This window comes from Nematolebias whitei, chromosome 10 (assembly GCF_014905685.2).
Source record: "Nematolebias whitei isolate Nwh7 chromosome 10, NemWhi1, whole genome shotgun sequence".
NCBI lineage: Eukaryota > Metazoa > Chordata > Actinopteri > Cyprinodontiformes > Rivulidae > Nematolebias > Nematolebias whitei.
Window position 1 is genome coordinate 2,610,415 of NC_056507.1, and position 22,578 is coordinate 2,632,992.

General features: G+C 43.2%; 1 protein-coding gene across 1 annotated transcript in view; it reads left to right on the forward strand.

Moving 5' to 3' along the window:
* LOC119415897 (Golgi apparatus protein 1) overlaps positions 1-22,578 on the forward strand; it is a 39,589-nt gene that overhangs the window by 5,983 nt on the left and 11,028 nt on the right. The window contains exons 2-11 of the mRNA XM_037683068.1: positions 3,145-3,174; positions 5,338-5,424; positions 9,424-9,639; positions 10,298-10,501; positions 12,958-13,029; positions 17,002-17,188; positions 17,835-18,049; positions 18,335-18,456; positions 20,175-20,276; positions 21,611-21,764. Coding sequence (XP_037538996.1) covers positions 3,145-3,174; positions 5,338-5,424; positions 9,424-9,639; positions 10,298-10,501; positions 12,958-13,029; positions 17,002-17,188; positions 17,835-18,049; positions 18,335-18,456; positions 20,175-20,276; positions 21,611-21,764 — 1,389 coding nt within the window. The remainder of the gene's footprint in view (positions 1-3,144; positions 3,175-5,337; positions 5,425-9,423; positions 9,640-10,297; positions 10,502-12,957; positions 13,030-17,001; positions 17,189-17,834; positions 18,050-18,334; positions 18,457-20,174; positions 20,277-21,610; positions 21,765-22,578) is intronic.

Below are 22,578 nucleotides of genomic sequence, written 5' to 3' on the forward strand. Positions count from 1 at the left end.
TTCTGTGTCCAACCACAGACTTCCCTCTTCAGCACCATGTCGACTGGGTTTGAGTTGTTTCTGCACTGTTGCTTGTGGTTCCGGGTCAGAACCTTGTGCATTATCTGGTCCATTTGTTTCATATCTGAGCTCTAACCAGCTCCACCCTCAGATTATTTTAGTCCTCGATGGATCCCATCAGCAGATTTCAGGTTTGGACCTTTGGGGTCAGTCAGAGACCGTTCTCTAGTTTTGGTTCTTCGGCTGCTGGTCTCTCTGTGTCTCTGTCCTTCGGCTGTTGGATCCACACTGGTTCTGTAAGCTTGGAGCTCTTTCATCAGTTCAAGCGTCTAAACGTTCGGCTCCTTCAGCTTATTCCTGCTGTGACGTTTGATGTTTCTGCAGCTCTTAGTTTTGTAATGTTTAGCTTTGTCGGCCATGTTTTTATTGAAAATGAAAGGAGCTCTCCACATCTTTTGTTGCTGCTCACTCCAGCTCTCTTCAGCACCTTCAAGCTTCTTTCTGCTAATTTCAACTTTTTTCTTCAAAAATCTGCTTTATTTGTGTTTCAGACACTTTGGGTAATTTTCCTGCTGTTTTTTTTTTTCTAGGTTCCACCTTTTGTGCTTTTTTCTTATTATGTCAACTTTTCTTTCCTAATTTCAGTTTATTTCTTCTCATTTCAGCTTTTTCGTCTCCACTCGTGTTCAGCTCACCTCGCTCAGCCCAAGTGGCTTTAAATACCTGTTAATGATGCGTTATAATGAATAAATTAAATAAATAATAAAGTAAAATGAATAAATATTATAGATTATATTATTTTTATATAATATAACTAATGAATAAATATACAACCATGGTGTCATATCCATCCATCCATCACATGTCGTTGTGTCTCTGAGCAGGACACCCAATCCCCAGTTGCTCACTGGGCACCTGCACAGCTACCCACTGCTCCACCTGGGTGAATCTCAGGTGCGATTGGTTAAATGCAGAGAACTAATTTCGTCTTTGTATGGGAACTTAAAATGATGACGCCACACAGCACTTTATCATTATTATTATTATCTTTTCCTATAAAATGTAGTCTGTAAAGAGAAACGAATCAAAATTGTTGCTCCCCCTGTGGTCAGTCTGCCTCTTGGCCTGTGTTAACAGACATCGTGTACGTTGCGACCCGCTGACGGTTCTTTCGCAGCTCGTTTCCTCTTCACGTTCTTCCTCTTCTCGTAAAGTTGTAGCCTTCGGACGTTGTGACTTTTTGACAGTTTACAGGTGGAGTGGGTACCAGCTGTCAGTCGGTCTCTGTTCAACACCTTAACCAAGACGTCATGTCTAACGACGGCCGAACATCACAGTTGAACGACCACAAAGACTAGAGGTCAGCTGACGGGCGGCTGCTCTTCTGACGGACAGACTTCCTGCAGTTTCTCAGATTGAACTCTTTTCTTCTGTAATCTCTCATGGAGGTTTTGACTGAAACAATGAAGCGATGGCCAGATAAGATCTCTGCAAGAGGCGGCGGTTGTTGTTCATTTGTCGTTTGTGGCGACGCCCTCCTTCCTCCCCTGATGTGGTGAAGCTTTGAGGCGCACTGACGCTGCACTCATCAGGAAAATGAGTTATTTCAAAACGTAAAGGCTTATTAACTTTCACTACAGTCTGAGTTACCTTTTGATAAAGTGCATTAACTTTGAGCCTTGACGTGTAAAACTGGTTACATCTGAGAGACAACAACAACAACAACAAATGAAACTGTCCAATAAAAATAATTTGTTATCCATCACATCAAACCAAGGATTGTATCGTAAACTGGTATGTGGAGATGCAGTTGTTGTGCTTTGGCTGAAAAATTTGATAATTGCATTTTGTCAAAATATGGTGAATAAATACTTTATCTGTGGTCCGTTTGAATGAATTGTTTAAAATAAAATCCTAAAGAAAGTACTGAAGGGCTTTTCTGCAGTTCTAACAACTAATTATGGTTTTGGACTGGTCACCAGTCCATCACAGAAACACGAGACAGACAACTGTTTACACCCAAGGACAATTACCAGTTAGCCTAGCATGCATGTTTCCAGTCTGTGGGAGGAAACCAGAGAACCCACAACAAGTAGCGTCTTCACAGAAAGGCCCTAGCAGGATTTTGAATGACCTTCTTGCTGCGAGGCGGCACCTCTAACCGCTGTTCCACTGTGCCGCCTTCGGTATAAAGTATATTTTTTTAAAATGTCTAATTTTGTCTCTGAGCTTCAGTTTGTGCAGGAAAGCTTTGACGTGTCCAGTAATCTACGTAAACGATGAAACTGCTGAGAATAGATGTCTGCTATCTGACTGGAATTAATTTATTTATGAAACTGGCCCAAGTAGGTTTTTAATTTTAGCTGCTTTTGTAACCGTCATCCGAGCAACTTTTCTGACATCTGTCCTTCCTGGCCGTCGTTGTCAAAGTACTGAGTGGAAACTGCCTTTCTGAACTGAGACGTATCTTTGTGGAAACTCTGCCCTGTAAACATTTTTATCTTTAACTTTGCAGACCCTTACAGACAGTTCCTACAACTAAAGTCTGTTTCACTCCACGCTAAAGTGTCTACGTGGAATTATATTTTGTTTACTGAAATGGACTGTTGTTGGCACAATAAAGCAACCGGGAAGAAAATCAAATATCGCATTTGTTTATTTACAGGTGAAGGTCAGTCGAGCTGAAACGGTCCTTTTTCAATCACGAGCAGATTTCTTGCATCTTTAATTCTACGACGGCTTTAGTGAACGGCTCGGTTGGTTTACATCAGTCTGCGCATCGAAGTTATGAAAACGTCAGTTTTAAACACAAAAACAATGTGTAAAAAATGCATTTTTAAAATAAAGAAAAGTACGCATCAAGTATAAAATGTTTAAAAAAATGTACTGCTACCATTGTAAAAAGTTTCAGTAAAACAACGATAAGCATTATTCAAGTTGTTAGTATGAAATTATGTAAAAGCCTTGAGAAATAAGTATACAACTTACTTAATGACCCTTTTGCAACATTTTTCTTTTATTTGAAGAAGTGCACCCAAGTGCAAGGCGCAGTAAGCCTTGGCTTTAAAAGCGTGTCGCTGTCACGGTGACGACTGAACTGAGACCTCTGAAACATCTTAACAACCTTTTCTTTTATCTTTTCAGGAAACTGAGATTGCCTCGGAGTGCAACCATGTAAGTATCTTGGCACAAAACCACCACTCCATTCATACTCGTCCATCCATGCATCCGTTCTTTAATTACTGGTAGTTCAATCATCATCTGCCACTTGTTGCGGAGCCCGGTTGCAGGGGCAGCAGCTTGAGCAGGAAGGTCCATACTTCTTTCAACAGCCTCTTCTGGGAAGATTTCAAGGTGTTTCCAAGCCACACAAGAGACTTGGTCTCTCCAGTGTGTCCTGGGTCTTTTCTGGCGTCTACTCCCAGTCGTGCACGCCTGAGAAACTTCTCTGAGGCGTCCAGGGGGCATCCTTATCAGATACCCAAACCACCTCAACTGGTTCCTCTCAATGTGAAGGAACAGCGGTTATACTCCACATCTGTCCAGAATAACTGAACCTTTCATATCTTTAAGGGAGAGCCAGGCTACCCTGTGGAAAATGAGAATTTCCACCACTTGTATCCTCAGTCTTGTTCTTCTGGTCACTACCTGGAATTTATGACCATCGGTGAGGGTAGGAATGTAGACCGACCAGTAAACGGAGAGCTTTTCCTTTCTGCTCAGCTCCCTCTTCACCACAATGGTTACAGAGTCCACAATACTGAACACAGAAGCTGCACCAATCTCTCTGTCGATCTCACACCATGTGCTCCCTAAACAGGTCTCTCTTGAAAATGAGTTCTCGTGGCTCAATGAGACTAACCTGTATAAATAATAAAGGCTAAAATAATAAAGGCTTTACCTACTCTGCTTGAGACAGCATCTCACTCCCATCCCAGAGAGGGCAGCTCACTCTTCTGACTGAGGACCATGGCTTCAGATTTGGAGGTGCTGATCCTGATTCTAACTGCTTCACGCTCTGCTGTGAACCGCTCCAATGAGAGCTGGAGTTCTTGGCACAATGATGCTAACAGGACCGCATCATCTGCAAATAGCAGAGACAGAATCTTGGTGTTGAACTGGACACCTTCTGCCCACTGGATGCACCGAGAATTTTGTCCTTTCAATGTTATGAACAAAATGGGTGATGACTGGCAGCCATGGCAAAGGGTTCGACTTATTGCCAGCAATGTGAACCAGAACCGTGTACCATTTTTTTATAGGGACTGAATGGCCTGTAGGTATGAATCACCAACCCCATACTTGAGGAGCATCCCCCTCAATGTTCCTTGAAGAACACCGTCAGAAGACCTTTTTCAAGTCCACAAAACATGTGTACTGCTTAGGCAAATTTCTTTGCCCCCTTAAGGAACCAAGCAGGGATAAAAAGCTGGTCCATAGTTCCACAGCTTGAACAAGACGGGCATTATTCCTCATGATTCAGAGATTCTACCAATGACTGGACTCTTCTCCAGCAAATAGATCTTACTAGAAGGCTGAGAAGTTTGATTTCTTTGTAACTGCAACACATCATCTGGTCCTCCTTTTGGAAAAGAGTGACCCATACCCCATTCTGCCAATCAAGTGGCAGAGGGGTATGGGATGACAAACATCTCACTCTGACTTGATGTCCCCTGCCTTTGCTGAGATACAGTTGAAGTGCTTTCGAAGGGGGAAGTTGAAAATTGTTCCGACAGTTCTTCTGCCAGGCGTTCCTAGCAAACCCTCACTACAGGTTTGGATCTTCTGGGTCTGTCTGGTATGTTCCCCAGCCGTCTAATCCAACTCACAATCAGGGCGTGATCATTTGGCTCAGCTCCTCTCTTAACCCAAGTGTCTAAAACTTATGGCCTTAGATCAAATGACCCGATTACAAAGTCTATCATCAATCTGAAGCGGAGGGCATCCTGGTGCCAGGTGCGCTTGTGGACACCTTTATATACCTACGTGGTGATTGTGATGGACAAATTATGGCTAGCACAAAAGTTCAACAACAAAGCTCTGCAGTGTTTCAGATCCGAGTCCAACCATGCCCCTCCAGGTTTCACTGTCTCCACTCACGTGGGCCTTGAAGTCTCCCAGCAGAATAATTATAGTCCATTAATAAAAATAAACTAAAACATTCAAATTAACGACTGAGTGAACTCTAGTGAATGTTATTTTAGATTTTAAAAAAGTTTTTAGCCTGTCACAGTTAGTTTATCATTTGTACTCTTTAGTTTTGATGTTTGATATCAGTTGTAGAGTCATGACGGTGGATCTGTGCAAGTCACTGTTCGTGCGTGCTCTTTCCTGCAGCTGCTGTGGAACTACAAGCTGAACCTGACCACCGACGCAAAGTTCGAGTCCGTCGCTGTGGAGGTCTGCAAGACGACTATCCCGGAGGTCAGATGCTAAAACTATTACAAATGACAACCCAGCAGTTTGTAGAAACTTCTGCGTGTCGGGGGACGCCACACGGGGCTGCTGTCTGAGGTTTGGAGGTTGGACCTGAAACTTTGGAGATGTTCAGAAGACTAAACTTTAATTTGTAGTCATTTTATGCTGAAATATGTTACTGGCTTACATCAATAACCAACAGTGACGAATTAAATGTTTTAAACGTTGAGACTTATTGTGCAGTTGCATTCAGATTGACGTTGATTCTTTAATATAATCAGTAAATAATCTTATAAACCACAGACGAGCTTCTCCTGAAGGCGCCTGTGGCCGTTCAAACATGAACCAATAAAATTACCGGTAGTCTTCCTGTGCTCATGTGCTCGTGCACACGTAAAGTCAGAAGCAGCAGAGTGGCCGGGCCCATTTCTTTTCATACCGCTGGATTACGATTGTGTTCAAAGTGGTCGCGAGTGCCGAAGTAAAAGTTTTCATCTTAAATGGAGGTAAAAGGGTTCACCAGCAGGAGGAGGCGTCGGTCTGGGCCAACCTGTCGGATCGTTTTCTGTTTATTTTGACATTAAAAATGGACAACATAAATCTGAAATGGAGAAATAAGATGTACTAGAAGTCCCTACAGGGCCTGGAATTCATTTTGTTCTGCTGATTTACTGACTGTCTTCATTACAGTTGAGCCCTGGCATTGAAACATTTGTTTAGTTTATGTCAGTCATGTGTGTCGAAGAGGACGCTGCTCTCACCACAGGTGTCCACATGACTGAAAATATTGTGCTAACTCTGGCTGACATTGTGGTATACAGACTAGGAAGAGGATAAATAGTGTGCAGCCACTTGAGCTGGGTGATATGACCAAAACATCAACATTTTAGATCTTTATCACTATATACAAAATATCTCTCGTCATTTTTAGATCCTCCTTCAACCGCTGTTGAGTTTAAATGAAACACTCGTGACCCACAGACATGGATCCTCAGACTTGTTCCCTCGCTGAGAGACGAACAACAAGCTTTACCGGCGTCCTCTCACATGGTTTAACAGCAGAAGTGACTTTTAGACTTTTTTCCAGCTCCAGAACAAAAACAAGATTCTGTCTGTCAAACAGAAGCAGCCGGACACGGTGCGAGTGTCTTCCAAGCTGACAACCTGCTATATTCACTTCCTGTTTGATGACAAAACCGCCATTGCAAAAAAACAAACCACAACGGAAGACAACCAGAAATTTGTTCTCATGCGCTGTATACTCGTGCACGAGCTGAACACTCGACATCAGAACTGTGTTAAACAGCAGCAGCCCATATGTCAAACAGAGAACGCAGTAAGTCATTATAGACTACTTGGGTTTAAAACGAAGACACCACATTGTGACCAGGAGCTTAAAATGACTGGTGTGACTGGTATGTTGACCACTGCTGCAAAAAAACAACAAAACTTTGGCAGACTACAAGAGCAGCACAGGCACCAAAATAAAACTGTTAGGACGGCAAACATGTCACCATTTAATGATGTCATTGAATAGGGATGCACTGATGCCAGTATCTGTACATTGGTTCTGATACTGTTTGGATGTACCTGTAGTGTTCTGATACCACTTTACTGCAGCAAGATATTCACCTGTCAGCTGAGCAGTCTGAAGGTTGGTAGAAAGCAATAAGAATTTTATTTTTGTTTGGTTGACTGTCTGAAGTTACACTCATTATCAGTTGTGGCAGAACAAAAAAATCTGCCACTAGGGAGCAAAAGCTGGTGTGTCTCTTGTACCAGTCCCGAGCCCGGGCAAATTCATTCAACCTTTATTTAGACGGGTAAATCCCACTGAGCCGCAAGGACTCATTTACAAGAGAGACCTGATTTCAACAAAGAATCATGACAACAAGCGACAACAATAAACAATTATAAAAAGTCATACAATTGTATTTTTTTAATTTTTTTTAACCAATAGGATGGCTAAAAAAAAAAAGTCACAAAAAAACAGCTAGATTCTAAGGCAAATGTAGAAAACTAAAACCAGGAACATGTCTGCATTGGTCCCTGCCAGGAGTCCAACAGATCCTTAAAGCCACTTAAAGAGGTCAAAGGTCGAGAGCTTCAGATCTTTTTACAAGATATTCCAGGAAACGGGAGCGGAGTAGGAGAAGGTCCTTTTGTCTAGTTCAGTCCTCACTGAGGGAACACTGCAGGTAATAATGTCCTGAGAGCGCACGCTGTAGCTGCACTCACGCAGAGACATGTAGGAGGAGATGTGAGAGTTGTGTCAAGAAGGGCATCCGACCTAAAACACTAACATTAGAGTTCATCTAAGTAGTTGGAGTGAGGACAGAGTAAGATGGAGGAGGATGACTCGCTGTGGAGACCCCTGAAGAGGGAACAGTCGAAAAATCAGTTGTAGTAGAGAAGTACTGGTATGTTAGACTGATACAGGACATGTATGAAGACAGCAGGACATGCATGAGGACAGCAGGACATGTATGAGGACAGCAGGACAGTGGTGAGATGTTCTTCAGGAGTGACATATAGCTTCATGGTGGAGGTGGGAGTGCATCAAGGATCAGCTCTGAGCCCCTTCTTGTTTGCTCTGGTGATGGACCGACTAACGGATGAGGTCAGGCAGGAATCCCTGTGGACTATGATGTTTGCAGATGACGTGATCTGTGGTGAGAACAGAGAACAGGTGGAAGAGAACTTGGAGAGGTGGAGGTATGCACTTGAAAGAAGAGGAATGAAAGTCAGCCGTAGTAAGACAGAGTCCATGTGTGTGAATGAGAGGGAGGAGGTGGAACAGTGAGGCTACAAGGAGCAGAGGTCACAAAGGTGCAGGACTTCAAGGACTTGGGGTCCACTGTCCAGGAACATGGGGAGTGTGGTGAAGAGGAGAAGAAGAGTCCAGGCAGGATGGAGTGATGGAGAAAAGTTTCAGGAGTGATTTGAGACAAAAGGGTGTCAGCAAAGGTCAAAGGAAAAGTTTACAAGACAGTGGTGAGACCAGCTATGTTGTATGGTCTGGAGACAGAGACATGGACAAAAAGACAGGAGACAGAACTGGAAGCAGAAATGAAGATGTTGAGGTTCTCCTTAGGAGAGACAAGGATGGAGAAGATCAGGAATGAGGTACAGCACAGGTTGAACAACTGGGAGATAAAGTTAGAGAGGACACACTGAGATGGTTTGGACATGTCCAGAGGAGGGACAGTGGTTTGGACATGTCCAGAGGAGGGACAGTGGTTTGGACATGTCCAGAGGAGGGTCAGTGGTTTGGACATGTCCAGAGGAGGGACAGTGGTTTTGACATGTCCAGAGGAGGGACAGTGGGCATATTGGTAGAAGGATGTTAGAAATGCAGCTGCCAGGAAAAAGACAAAGAGGAGACGTATGGATGCAGTTAGAGAGGACATGGAGGTAGATGGAGTGAGGACAGAGTGAGGTGGACGGTTCATCATGTCCGACACATGAGAATTGGATCCATTTAGTGAGTGACTCAGATCAACTCAAGTCTGTAAAGTGAACCCAATTTATCAACTCTGCACTCAACAATAAGTCAAGATTTAAAAAAAAAACATCCACTCAAAATGTTGCTCAGTGCAGTGGTTGGATGGTTAGTTGGATGGTTGGATGGATGGTTGGATGGTGGCAAACATTCGTTCAGCGTGACTGAAAATGAAAAATGATGTATTTTCTCACCATTTTGAGTCAGGGTTGAGTCCATAACCCTGTTACAGTTGCAGCTGAGTAAGTCCCCTCACTTTAAAATGTGCAGAAAGTTCTTGAATGTCTCAGCTTGACACAGTTAACGGTGTTCACAAAACACTCATGGTTTAAACATTCTGCAAATGGTTTGAAGTAATTGTTCCTGTTTACTGAGCAAATGAAACAGAATCCTGTAGTTGAACCTACCAGTAAGTGTAGTTGAAGTTTCTCACATGTTGGATATCGCAGTGAGGCACCGTGTTGTGAAGCACTTCTGTCTGAGATGTTTCTGTCTCGGCTCAGATTAAAGAATGCGCTGCAGAGGAGCTGGGAAAAGGCTACCTGGTGTCCTGTTTGGTGGAACACCGGGCCAACATCAGTGACTACCAGTGCAACCAGTACATCACCAAGATGACCACCATCATCTTCAGTGACTATCGCCTGATCTGTGGCTTCATGGACAAGTGTCGTGAAGACATCAACTCGCTGAAGTGCGGCAGTGTCAACACCGGACAGAAGGTGAGTTGGAAGTCTGTCACGAGAGTCGTTTGTTAAAGAGCAGCTGGTCTTTATCTGAACGAAGAAATCCATCCATCCAACAAGACAGACTATGAGCTTATTTTGCTTTTAATAGCAATAGATAAGGTGCTCTCTGCGCCACACAGCGAGCTGTGGTAGCTCAGTGGTTGTGTCAGGAAGGACATCCGGTGTAAAAACAATCAAGTCTCCGTGCGAGTTCGTTCACTGTGGCGACCTCTGAAGACGGAGCAGCAGAAAGAAGATTCATAAAAAATAAAATTAATTTGTCACAGGACAGGTATGAGTCAATCACTCATTTAAAAACGTTCACACACAAAATCAACAGACAAATATAAAAGGTGCAACAGTTTAAAGTATATATATATATGCATGTTTTTTTTTACTTTAAACATGCTACAGTATAAAATATAGTGTATGTATACATTTATGTATTTGTATATATGTATGTATTAAATATATAATTGAACAAACTAATACAAGATCAATTAACAGAAAGGTCTTAAGCCTGGTCTTAAAGGTTCAGGGTCCGCCTGATGGACTGACAGTGGAGGTTGTTTCCATGGGTGGAGCCTGATGACTGGAAGCTCCGCCTCCTGTTCCACTCCTGCTGTAACTGACTGTGTGTGTCTGTGTGCAGGACGTCCACTCTCAGGGTGAGGTGATCTCCTGCCTGGAGAAGGGGTTAGTTCGTGAAGCTGAGGAGCAGCCGGGCGCCCACCACATCAAGGAAGACTGTAAGAAGTCCATCATGAGAGTGGCGGAGCTCTCCTCTGACGACTTCCACCTCGACCGCCATCTGTACTTCGCCTGCAGAGACGACAGAGAGCGCTTCTGCGAAAACGTGAGGATGATGAAACACGTTTTTATTCCTTCCGTTCTTGGGTCGATGCATGTATGTTGGCTGAAGCCAAACTTTATTCCAACTGGTTAAAGACTTTTGTTTTTCTGACACGATCTAAAACGATCAACACACGCCGTCCTCGCACTGAACAGCAATATTTCGAGCTTGGCTTCGCTGGCTGTAAACTGCGTGTTTGTGTTCGCAGCAACCATCAAATACCACCACCAGCACAACCACTTCAAATTAGTTCTTTGTCTTTCACCTTCAGACTAGTTGTCAGTCTTCTGTAGGAATATACACGTCTTCTTTTTCTTTCAACTGTTCCCTTTTTAGTGATCGCCACTGCAAGGTGTCCTCCATTTCACTGCATCTGTACAACATAGCTGCTCTCACCACTGTCGTGTAAACTTTTCCTTTGACCTTTGCTGACGCCTTTTAGTCACAAATCACTCCTGAAACTTTTCTCCATCACTCCATCCTGCCTGGACTCTCTTCTTCACCTCTTTACCACACTCCCCATGTTCCTGGACAGTGGACCCCAAGTCCTTGAAGTCCTGCACCTTTGTGACCTCTGCTCTTTGTAGCCTCACTGTTCCACCTCCTCCCTCTCATTCACACATGGACTCTGTCTTACTACGACTGACTTTCATTCCTCTTGTTTCAAGTGCATACCTCCACCTCTCCAAGTTCTCTTCCACCTGTTCCCTGTTCTCACCACAGATCATGATGTCATCTGCAAACAATCGAGTCCACTGACTTCATCTGTCAGTGTAGTCCTCTGTTGGGATCAAGGCTTGAATTAAATGATAAAAACAAAAGCTGAACCATATTCCAATCTTTCCTGACACAACTCTCTCCGTGTACTTGGGCTTGATAATTGTCATATTCTAAACGTATTCAGTCACATGAACTTAATTCCCACAAGCTGTTTGTTTTACACCTTGAACAAGTCCGGCGTGCATGTTCATGTCCGTGTTATTTCTCAGTGTTTCTGTGTGTGGTCACCGGACCGTGTGCATGTTAAAAACATGTATGGTGCGTTGAGAGCGTGGCCTTGATCAACGTAACGATCGTACCAAACTAGAGAAACTGTAAGTTCTGTAAAACCAGTGTGAATGTACCGAGTTGAACGGCTGCTGATATCTTCTGAAGGAACTGAAAATGAGTTGCTAAAGCTAAAATGAACAGAACACGAGCTCAAACTAACAGAAGAGTAAGTAGAAGCTAAAAGCGTAACGGTAGGTAGAAGAACAGCAACGGTTGTTAAAATTTGCAAGAGTAGCTAAAAGTAGTAAAGCTGATGCTAAAATGAGCAAAACATTGGCCACAGTTAAAAAGGAAATATGCTAAAGCTACAAACAGCTAAACTTCACCTGAAATGAGCAACATTTTAGCTTCAAGCTAAAAGCAGCAGAATCCAGACTTAACAAAAGGATGCTAAAGCTAAACGTAGCAACACATCATTTCAGATTAGCAAAGCGGTAGCTAAAAGAAGCAGAATTTTCTGAAATGAGCTAAACCAGTGCTCAAGGTAAAGTTAACAAAGAAGGTAAAAATAGCTTTACAGACTTTAAAATATGCAGAATGATGTCCAAAGATAGTAGCTAAACTTAGCATAACAAATATAAAAGCCAAACTTTTTCAAACTGTAGTTAAAATTAATACAAATGTTTAATTTAAGAGAACAGCTTAAAGTGTAAGAAAAAAATGGGTAATTTAGCAAAACAGTGATAAGATTTGCAATACAGATGTTACAATGACAAAAAGAAGCTAAGAAAAGCAAAACAGTAGCTAAAGTTGGCAAAAAGACTCAAATTATAAAATTAGCTAAAACTAAACTGTTGTTTTTTTTATTCTGCTGAACAGTAGCCTAAAGCAGCTGAACAATGGTTGAAATTAGCTAAACAGATGTTGAAGAAAACGATACAATGCAGATGTTACAATTGGCAGGACAGATGTTAAAAAGTAGCAAAAGTTTCACTAAAATTTCAAATTAGCAGAATGGAAGCTGTCTAACCATCTAAAGTCTTAACTGTCTAATTGTCTGTGTCTGTCTGTCTTTCTGTCTGTCCGTTTAACTGTCTAACCTTCTACCTGTCTAACCATCTAACCATCTAACCGTCTAAAGTCTAACGTCTAGCTGTCTAACAATTTAACTGCCAAACTCTTATCAGTTTAACTGACTGTCTTTGTGTTTAACTGTCTAAATGTGTAACCCTCTGTGTGTCTGTCTAACAGTCTACCTGTCTAACAGTAACTGCTTAACTGTCTAACCATTTAACTGTCTAACCTTCTAGCTGTATAAACGTCTGTCTAACCGTCTAAAGTCTAACGTCTATCTGTCTATCTATCTTGTCTATCCATCTAATGGACTGTCTAACAGTTTAACTGTCTGTCTGTCTGTCTGTCTGTCAGTGGTCTAAAGTGTAACCGTGCTGTTTTTCTTATTTTTTCAGACTTTAGCCGGAGAGGGCCGAGTTTACAAATGTCTCTTTAATCACAAGTTTGAGGAGGCCATGTCTGAGAGGGTAAGAGCCGTTTACTTCTTCTGCAGAGTGTTCTAGACTTGCATAATCTTTTTCAACACCACTGTTCCTTTCTTGGAGGGGGTACTGGGACATTGAGTACACAATTTCGTTCCACCTCATGTACCACATGTGCTGCAAATGACAATAAAGAACCTTGAACTTATTGACATTACCGTCCGTCCGTGCATGTAGTGAGCATAACTAGAAAAACAAGTCGGGTACTGACTTCCATTTTGTTGTGCGGCTGCATCTGTGCGTAAGAGTGGTCACTGTGGAATGTTGGGTTGCCACGTCAAAATTCAAGATGGCCGCCACATATCTAATCTGGCCGCCACATATCTAATCTGGCCGCCGCATATCTAATCTGGCCACCCCGATCATGTGAGGAAACTATGCATTCCATGTTTTATATTGCTTAAAAGTGCAGTTTCCTCAAATGATTGGGTGCCCAAAGGTTAATCTGTGGTGCCCCTGGCCACCCCCTGGCCACCCCCTGGCTCCCCCCTGGCTCCCCCCTGGCTCCCTCCTCTCTCCAGCATCTGTCACACTGCGCTGCCTCTGACTAGCCTAAAAGTCCTTCCTCTCCTTCTAGACGGTGTAACTTCTACCCACATGAATATCTTGCACCAACAACATTAAGGTTTACTTGCGTTCTCTTGCATTTATTCAAACCTTAAATATGAATAAATTACTTTGTGTAAACCATTAAAATGGGATGAAAAAAGAGGAAAGACGTAGTTATAAAAATACAAATGATCATACTAAGGAGTCTGATAGTCCCAGAATATTCATCAAATTCATCGAAGGACTCGAATGACAGCCACGTGAAAAATAAACGTATCAACCTGATTGTTTAAAGAGAACTTTCCTCTTTTTAATGCAGTCTGAGGTCCGCTAGTGAACGTGGTCTTACAGCTAACTCTCAAGGATATGTGAGGAACCATGACGGTACCTTGATACGGACCTTCTTGGTTATCACAAGAAGGCGCCGGTCCGTCTCTGGTCTCATGTTCTTAACTGTAGCTTTGACTAGTGTCTGAAAAGTTTCCTCAAGTAGCCGAGTGTTTGTAGCTGGCTCAGGTCCTCGTATCTCTGTGCTTTATGTTCGGTTCAACAAACCTGATACGACTGTGTCGGCTCGTTGTTGCTCAGACGTGTGAGAAGCTGATATTTGTTGCCCTTGCAGAAGATCAAGACGGGACTTGGTTCTGTTACAGCCAAGGTTGATCAGAGAGACTCTGCTAACTTTTAGGCTGCGACAAGATTGACAACCCAACGGTCTCATTGACATCCAAAACCCAGAGTTCAGCCTGATCCTCTTTGTGCTGACCTGAGGAGATGATGACGTTTGTTCTTCTGGAAGAGCAACAAGATGTACAGTTGGTTATAAACTCCCAGCCTATGTGGCCTGACCTTCTTATCTAAGACACATGACTGCGTTACGCATACACGCACGTCTTATCTGAGATTAAAAAAAATACTTAACGAAAAATAAAACTTGAAGCTTATCTTATGAAATACTTCCATCCGCTTCTCTCATCTGCTGTTATCAAGGAACATGCAAACCAAACATCACAAAGTGTTCACATCTGGAAAATAAGTTGGTGTCTTGAAAAAGTCCATTTAAAATAAGCATAAGGAAGATTTAAAAGGTTAATTAGAGCCTGACAAATGTAGACATTTTGGTGACCACCGATGTAATGGCTGGAAATGTTTGAGCTTTGTCCACCCCCAGGCATCTAAGAAAATGACGAGTGGAGTGGGGCTTGTTTTTTTTAGTGCAACTGTTGTCAATCATGAAGCTAAGCTAATCAGGTCCACCCATACATAGACCCACATTTACAAGTGGAGCTCCGCTCATAGAAACAGTCTTCCTAACGTGCATTCACAATTTCTATCCTCCACTATTCACCATAAAGTTTTCAAGTGTTTTACAAAAATATAAATTAAACAAAGAAACACCTTCCTGTTCATTGTTTAAACAGTCACGTCTGGTGAAGGGCTAATTAGCATTGACCTCAGCAGAGTTTATTTTTCTTTGTAGAGAAGTAAAGATTTCAAACGAACAATGCATTTCACTGAGGACGACAAAGATAAAGTTACTAACTCTGATATTTTACCTCTACGTTAGATTTATTGTTCTGGATAAAATTTTACTAAGCAACAGCACATGCTAGTTATCTAAACATTAGCTTGCTAACTGGAGAGGCACGTAGCTAAAGACAAGCGGGTTGGAGGATTGAAGAGAATTTATTGTTGATTTATTTTACAGATCAGTTCAAATAAACTTTTTCAATTCAATTTCAACCTTTATTTCTACAGGTTGGTCTCATTGAGCCTCGAGGACTCGTTTACAAAAGAGACCCGTTTTAAACAAACACATGACAATAGTAGATAATCATAAAAAAGCACATAAAATGAAAAATAAATAGAAGGAATTGTATAAAAAAATGAAACAAAAACAGCTAGAATGTAAAGTGATGTAGAAAACTAAAAACAGGAACATGTCTGCGTTGGTTTTTGCCATGAACTTAGCAGATGTTTCTTAGAGAGGTCAAAGGTCGAGAGCTTAAGATCTTTTTGCAAAGTCTTCCAGGAAACAGGGGCGGAGTAGGACAAGGCCCTTTTGTCTAGTTCAGTCCTCACTGAGGGAACACTGCAGGTAATAATGTCCTTACAAACTTACCATGCTCTGTTCAGCAAAATGTTCTACACAGTATTTAGGTGTTCCCAGCTTCAGCTGTGATGAATGTGAAAGTGAAACTTAAGTGAACAGCCATGACTTGAAAGTAGTCTTCATGCACCCTCTGTTGGATACATTGTACAATTACGACTGGTTCCAGAAAATTAGAAATGTTTATATCTGCGCATATTGAGACAATTATCACCAATATATGTCCCCAAACGCCTGTATCAGTCTAAAATATGTGCCCTACTGATCTATCGATCAGACTCTAGTTATAATTTTCCATCATTCAATCATAATTCCCTGTTTATAAGACACTGTTTTCAGGTGAGATCGTAACATTTCTGTTGCGCGTCGATCTTCACGACGACGGCGATTAATTTTTCTGTCAGACTTTTTGAATCCAAGTATCAGGTCGTCTGGACAGCCTCCAGAAACCATCTTATCACCAGCAAACTGGTTGGTCCACTAAAGAAGCGTACTGCTTAGTGGGGAAACAGTTTACTTTGGACTCCTCAGACTGATGAAGCCCTCTGGATAGAGGGCGGAACGTCTTTCCACAAAAAATTTAAAAAGTCTGTCCAGATGACCTGACTGAGCATTATTGGTATCAGAGTGGAAGTTTTGGAAACGCCCAGTCTGTGAAATCCCACGTGCGCACCACGGACGGCAACAGAAAGGCTGTTTGTGCTCCTCGTTCTTTGTGTTTTACCAGAGTCTGTCAGGAAACATGCGCCTCCCCGTCTCTTTGGACAGCAGAGACACATTTCTCACATTCTACAAATACTAAACGAGCCTGAAGCTGCTGCTTTAGACAGACGTGTCTGCATGCATGCACATGTTGAAATGTACAAATCACGCCACCAAATAGTGGCCTGGCTGTAAAACTACAGCAGATTCAAGGTTTGTTGTGGTTTCACCTAAACGGTGATGGTGATCGCAGCATGAGCGTGTGAACCTACAGCTTTTTCACAGTTACCATCAGAAAATCTAACTCTTCCTGAGATGATTCACATGAAAAATCTTAATATTTTAAAATGTCCGAGGTTGGAAACTAAATTTAGCTGATCACTTAAGTAATATTTAGTAGTTTCCTTCTGCTCAGTGTCCAGTGTTTTTAACGCATGAGCAGACGGTGAGCTTGCTTTTCAAATCAACCACAATAATCCAAGGTTCTGCAGATTACAGAGGCTGATTTTGGTTAAAGACAGAGATTGACCCAGAAATAATCACAACATTGTGCTTCAGACATTGTAGCAGACTCGATCTACTCTGTGTCTCATCAGTGCCGTGAAGCGCTGACCACCAGGCAGAAGCTGATCGCTCAGGACTACAAGGTGAGCTACTCGCTGGCTAAAGCCTGCAAGTCTGATCTGAGGAAGTACCACTGCAGCGTGGACTCCAACATGCCTCGAGCCCGAGAGACTCGCCTGTCCTACCTGCTGCTGTGTCTGGAGGCCGCAGTGCATCGAGGTAAACCACCGCTCTGATCGTTAATCTCCCTCCCCTTCCACCGGAGGTTCGTTGGGGTCTTTGCCGGTCTCAACGACCCTCCGGCGAGAGGAGAGCCAGTTTCATCTGCACATGAGTTTAGCTGCAGAAAGCTGGAAGCTTGGAAGTCATTACTCTAGTTTTGAACTGAGATTTGTTGTGCTCCAATGACTAAGAATCGACCGCAGAATGGGACAGGCTTTGTTTTTACTCAACTACATCCAATCTAAAAACAAAGTGCTTACCATAAAGAATCGTATTAATGAAAGCTGTAGTGGCAGAACATGAGCCATTACTTTCTTTTGAGTTTCCATGCTGGTTTAATAAAAAAAAAAAACATGGTAAACAACAGAAAATCCTTCAAATGCAGTTCAAGTTTTCTGCTTTTTAAAATGTCTCATGAACCACTGGATGGATAATAATGATGCTACCTGCTACAGATGGCTATTTGTTTAAAAATCAAAAAGGCCACCCCATCTACTTTAACCAACACAAAAATGACTGACGTAGTTAAATATAAAGTTACAGCGAGCGGTAACGGCTAAATGCATCATGGCAGGCCCTGTCCGAAACCTTTTCAGGAATGTGTCCGTTTCTGATGCTTCCTGTTTTCTGCACCGTGTTTCAGGTCGTTTGGTCAGTGGAGAGTGTCAGGGTGAGATGATGGACTACAGGAGGATGCTGATGGAGGATTTCTCTCTGAGTCCTGAGATTGTGCTGCATTGTCGCAGCGAGATCGAGCTGCACTGCTCTGGTTTGCACCGAAAAGGTCGAACGCTGCACTGCCTGATGAGGGTGGGCCGTGGAGACATGGGAGCCATCGACGCCAAGTGTCAGAACGCGGTAAGAAACGGCGCTGCCGCCTCACGAGTCTGTGTCGAAAACTACAGTCCTGCTGTTCTGCCGTCCTCATCGTTTCTGATCTCTTCCATTTATTTCAGTTTCTGCTGTTTTAAATAGACGTTTTCAGATGCTCTTGTATTTTTCAAAGGTGTTAAACGTTTTCTTCCTGTTTAACGTTACGACATTTCCACGTTCATTAGTTACGGTCCGTTAAGGAAACATCTGCCTGGTTTTTTTGTGGTTGTTGTGATTTTGACGTTTGGGTCACTCTTCTCCTGTTTGCAGCTCCAGACGTTGATCCAAGAAGCCGACCCTGGAGCCGACTATAGAATTGACCGTGCGCTAAACGAGGCCTGTGAATCCGTCATCCAGACGGCCTGCAAACACATCCGCAACGGAGATCCCATGTGAGACACCTCACTCCATCCCCAGTGCTTTCAATCACTTCTATCGTCTCTTGTAAGGTCAAAGTTAGGTGGACATTTATAAATGTATCGTGTAAACCGGACACTCCTATAATTTTGAGGAAACTATGCTTTTTAATTTTGATATTGCAAAAAACTATAAACCGGCCAGTCGATTTATCGACCCCGATTTCCTTAATTTTGGGAGATTGGTCAATACTTGCATGAGAAACCGATTTTACTTCTTTTTTTTTTTTTGTAGTTTTAACAACAATTGTCTAAACTTCATTTATATTCCAGAGCACTACCTCACGGCCAGTTAAAACAAGTTTGTATTGTTTCCAGGATATTGTTCAAGGGCATGTGTTTCAATAAGATGAGATTAAAAAATTGAAGGTGCATTGTGACCTTATAACACCTGACGGTGTCGTTTATAAAACAAAATCAGAATCAGCAGGTCAGACTTTTTAGAGATCTGTGATCGGACAGAAAACTGCAATCGGTGCACCCCTAGTGAAAAGCATTATTTCATCAACTGATTAGGGTGGCCAAAGCTTCCTGTGTTGTGGCCAAGGCCACCATTGGCCACCCCCTGGCTCCACCATTGCACCTTGCCCCCTCCACTCAGCAGGTTCGTCGCTCGGCGCCGCCTCAGACGAGACAAAACCTCCCTCTGTTCTTCTCCACAGTGTAACTCCTCCCCCACTTGAGTATCCTGCAGTAAAAACATTTAGGTTTTCCTGCACTTCGTGCTCAGTGCCAGTTTAGAGAAGCACTCGTCTCTAAAACTACAAACATTCTCAGTTTAAATCCGTCGAGGGGCTTCAGCACAACTCTTTTTTTCCTTATTGGCTGTGGAGCAGCTGACACCAATGACGCTTTGCCACCGTTTCATTTCTCACTGGCTCCGCACCAGTTAAGGTCCCGCCCACTGCCCGTACCCACCCCCGCTCAGCCCAGTTTATGGGACCGTTTTGTTCGTGGTTCCAAAGGAACTGCTCCGAGGTGACGATTTTGCCAGAAGCAGACGGAAGCCGTTGATTGGCCAGCGGAGCGGCGTCACTGGATGACCCGCCCAGTAAAACTGCGTCTGAACCACCTTTTCCTCCAGTCCTTGCAGAGTGTGGGGTAGTTATTTTTTTCTAGTTTGGAGTTCATGGAAGTAGTGACGAGGTCCAGACCTTTCTGTCTTTACTGGCGGATCAGCGCAAGCTGGACGGCGCTACAAGAAACCGCCCACGTTGCATTGACGATGGCGCCCACAGGGCGGGGAAATGAGTCGGTGGCAAATCACCTCCACCTGAGAAGAACCCATAAGACGAGAACCGACTCGAGTCGCACTTATCAACGGCAATGCTGCTTTTTAGTAACATATTTTGAGCCTAACAGACGAGACTGAACATTGAAGGTTTGGCTCCAGCTTTAACAACATTAGATGGTTTTCGTCTAAAGCTCTGGTTTAAAGGCGGCAGGTATTCATTCCTTCAGGACGTCTCAGACCTGAATTTACAACATGATCTCAAATATAAAGCACTTTGCACAGAGTTTGTGTTCTAAGATCCAAATGTCCAAATTAAACCTTAAAACTGCAAATGAAATGACACATCTTCGTACTTTTAATAAGAATGTACTGCTGTACTTGGATGTAGAGTCTGTGAAATGTAGTTTTGTATTTTGTGCATTGATGGAAACGGCCAGTATTGATGGTGTCCTTCCTGCAGGATCCTGTCATGTCTGATGGAGCATTTGTACACCGAGAAGATGGTGGAGGACTGTGAACAGAGGCTGTTGGAGCTGCAGTACTTTATCGCCAGAGACTGGAAGTAAGCCGAGTTACTGTTTGCTACTTTTCACTTTTTACTTTTTGAATTAAGCTTCGTAATAAAATAAATACATCTGTGCATGTTGTGAGCACGATGGCTTGGAAAAATAAGTGAGGTACCGACTTCCACTTTGGTGTGTGGCTGCATCTTGACGCAAAAAAAGTAATTTTTTAAAATTGGGTTGCCAAGTTGACCTCCACCATTAATGTCGGTCTGTGTTGTGAGCACGACATAAAAACTGAGCAACCTGGCAACTTTGATTTTGGTGTGTGGCTTCATCTACATGTAAGAAGGGTTCCTTTTCAAAATTGAGTTGCACGCAGAGTTGCATTCTGACCCAAAACATCCGGCCCGTGGCCAGAATTTCCAGACCCGACAAATTAACAGTAATTACAGGTCCGAAGGCATCCCCCCCCCCCCCCCCCCCCCCCAACACTTTTAATTGAGCTTTGACTGCTTACATAATTATTAACAGTCGGTGGACACCTGTAGAAGGAGGTGAGAAATGATACTATGGCAATCCATGTTGCCATATAATTGGATCATCAGCTGCATGCGTCCTCTGACGCAATCAAAAGCCCGACCCGGCCCGCCCATCCAGCACCTTATTATGGCCCGGCCAGGCGGCCTGGCCCAAATTCGGGTTGGGCCAGAAGGACTTTGGGCCCGGGTTAGAAATGACAGCTTTAGTTGCACGTCAAAAACCAAGATGGCCACCACCAGTGTTTCCCCTATCATTATTCATTGAGGGTGCCCCGCCCTGTCAACAGAACCGAGCGTCCCACCTACCAAATCCCCCACCCCCTTACCAGCTCCAACACTTCCAGTCGGGGAGCGGAGATTAGCTGCTCAGCTCAGACTCCAAACCACGATCGATACGAGCATAGAGCTCACCCACGCCCAATAACCCCCCACCCCGGCAGTCGACGGCTGCCAGCACTACCGTAGCGCTACGTTAACCAACATTGGTCTATGAGCAGGTACATCTACCCAGATTACCTTCTGAGATCAGGATCGATGCAGTGGGCACCCCTGGTCTAGAACCAGGTGTTTTGGTGACCGTGTCCATGGAACGGTGGAAGAAAACGGTAAATTGATCAAATGCTGCAACAGGTTCTGGGTTCTGGTCTGGACTAGATATTGTTTTTAGTTCATTCTAATATTTTAAGATGGCATCAGCGTGTCTTCCCTTCAAGAATTCATTTGGGTCTGGTAAAGTTGTAAAATGTTCTTGTCAGCAGAGACACGGTGCAGCAGCTGTTTCTCTGCTGAATGTCTCAATCAATGACCATATTATCGACGTGTGATTATTAACACCGTGTGCTGTTTGTCAGGCTGGACCCCATCCTGTACAAGAAATGTCAGGGAGACGCTGCTCGACTGTGCCACACTCTGAGCTGGAACGAGACCAGCGAGATGATGCCAGCTGGCGCCATTTTCTCCTGTCTGTATCGCCACGCTTACCGGTCTGTGGAGCAAGGCCGAAGGGTGAGTGTGTTCCCTCATCACTGACTTCCTGTCTCATCTCGCCTTTATTCTCATTTCTCATCACTACCACTGGTCAGTGAAGTCAAATTTGGCTCCCCAGTTTACAGACATCGACGCAGTGGTTGGTACTTTTAGGCAGTATTTAAACCAGTATCAAAATACAGCCGTCTCTGTAATTACTCAGAACTAACAGCAGTTCATCTGTGTCTCTTTTTATTTCATGTTTAACACTAGTCACGTTACTTTTTATGAATTCAGTTCAAGTTTTCATGAAACTAAACAAATTTAAAATGTCGTGGACAAGAAAGATGAAAGCCTTAAAGTACCTGACACATGGAGATCCTAAAACAAAAAGTGGAAGAAAACTTTTGAATATTTAAGAAATATGCTGTTGGATAAAAATATCCTGTTCTTATCTTACTAAACTCAAGAAGCCACGCTCGGGGACACACGAAGATATTTTAACTGGTTTTACTTGCAAAAGCTCGACATCACTGAAGCTCGGTCGTGAGAATCTGCACCGACCGGTGTGTGAGAATTGTTTTTCTAGGATCCTCTGTCGGATCAGTGTGACCTCGGCCGCACATGCAGGCTCCTCTCTGAGAGGGAACACAACTCTGTGGCAACTTTTCTTTTTACATATTCAAAAAAATAATAAACTAAACTAAGTCTCACACACACGCTTCAACGTTCATTTGACAATAGTCATAAACGTCCATCAAACTCGACCGCTTGACCCCTGACATTTGCCCTAAGACAAGATTTTACCCGTAGGACCCCAAAGCTAAATTCTCATGAAGGAAATTTCCCTTTG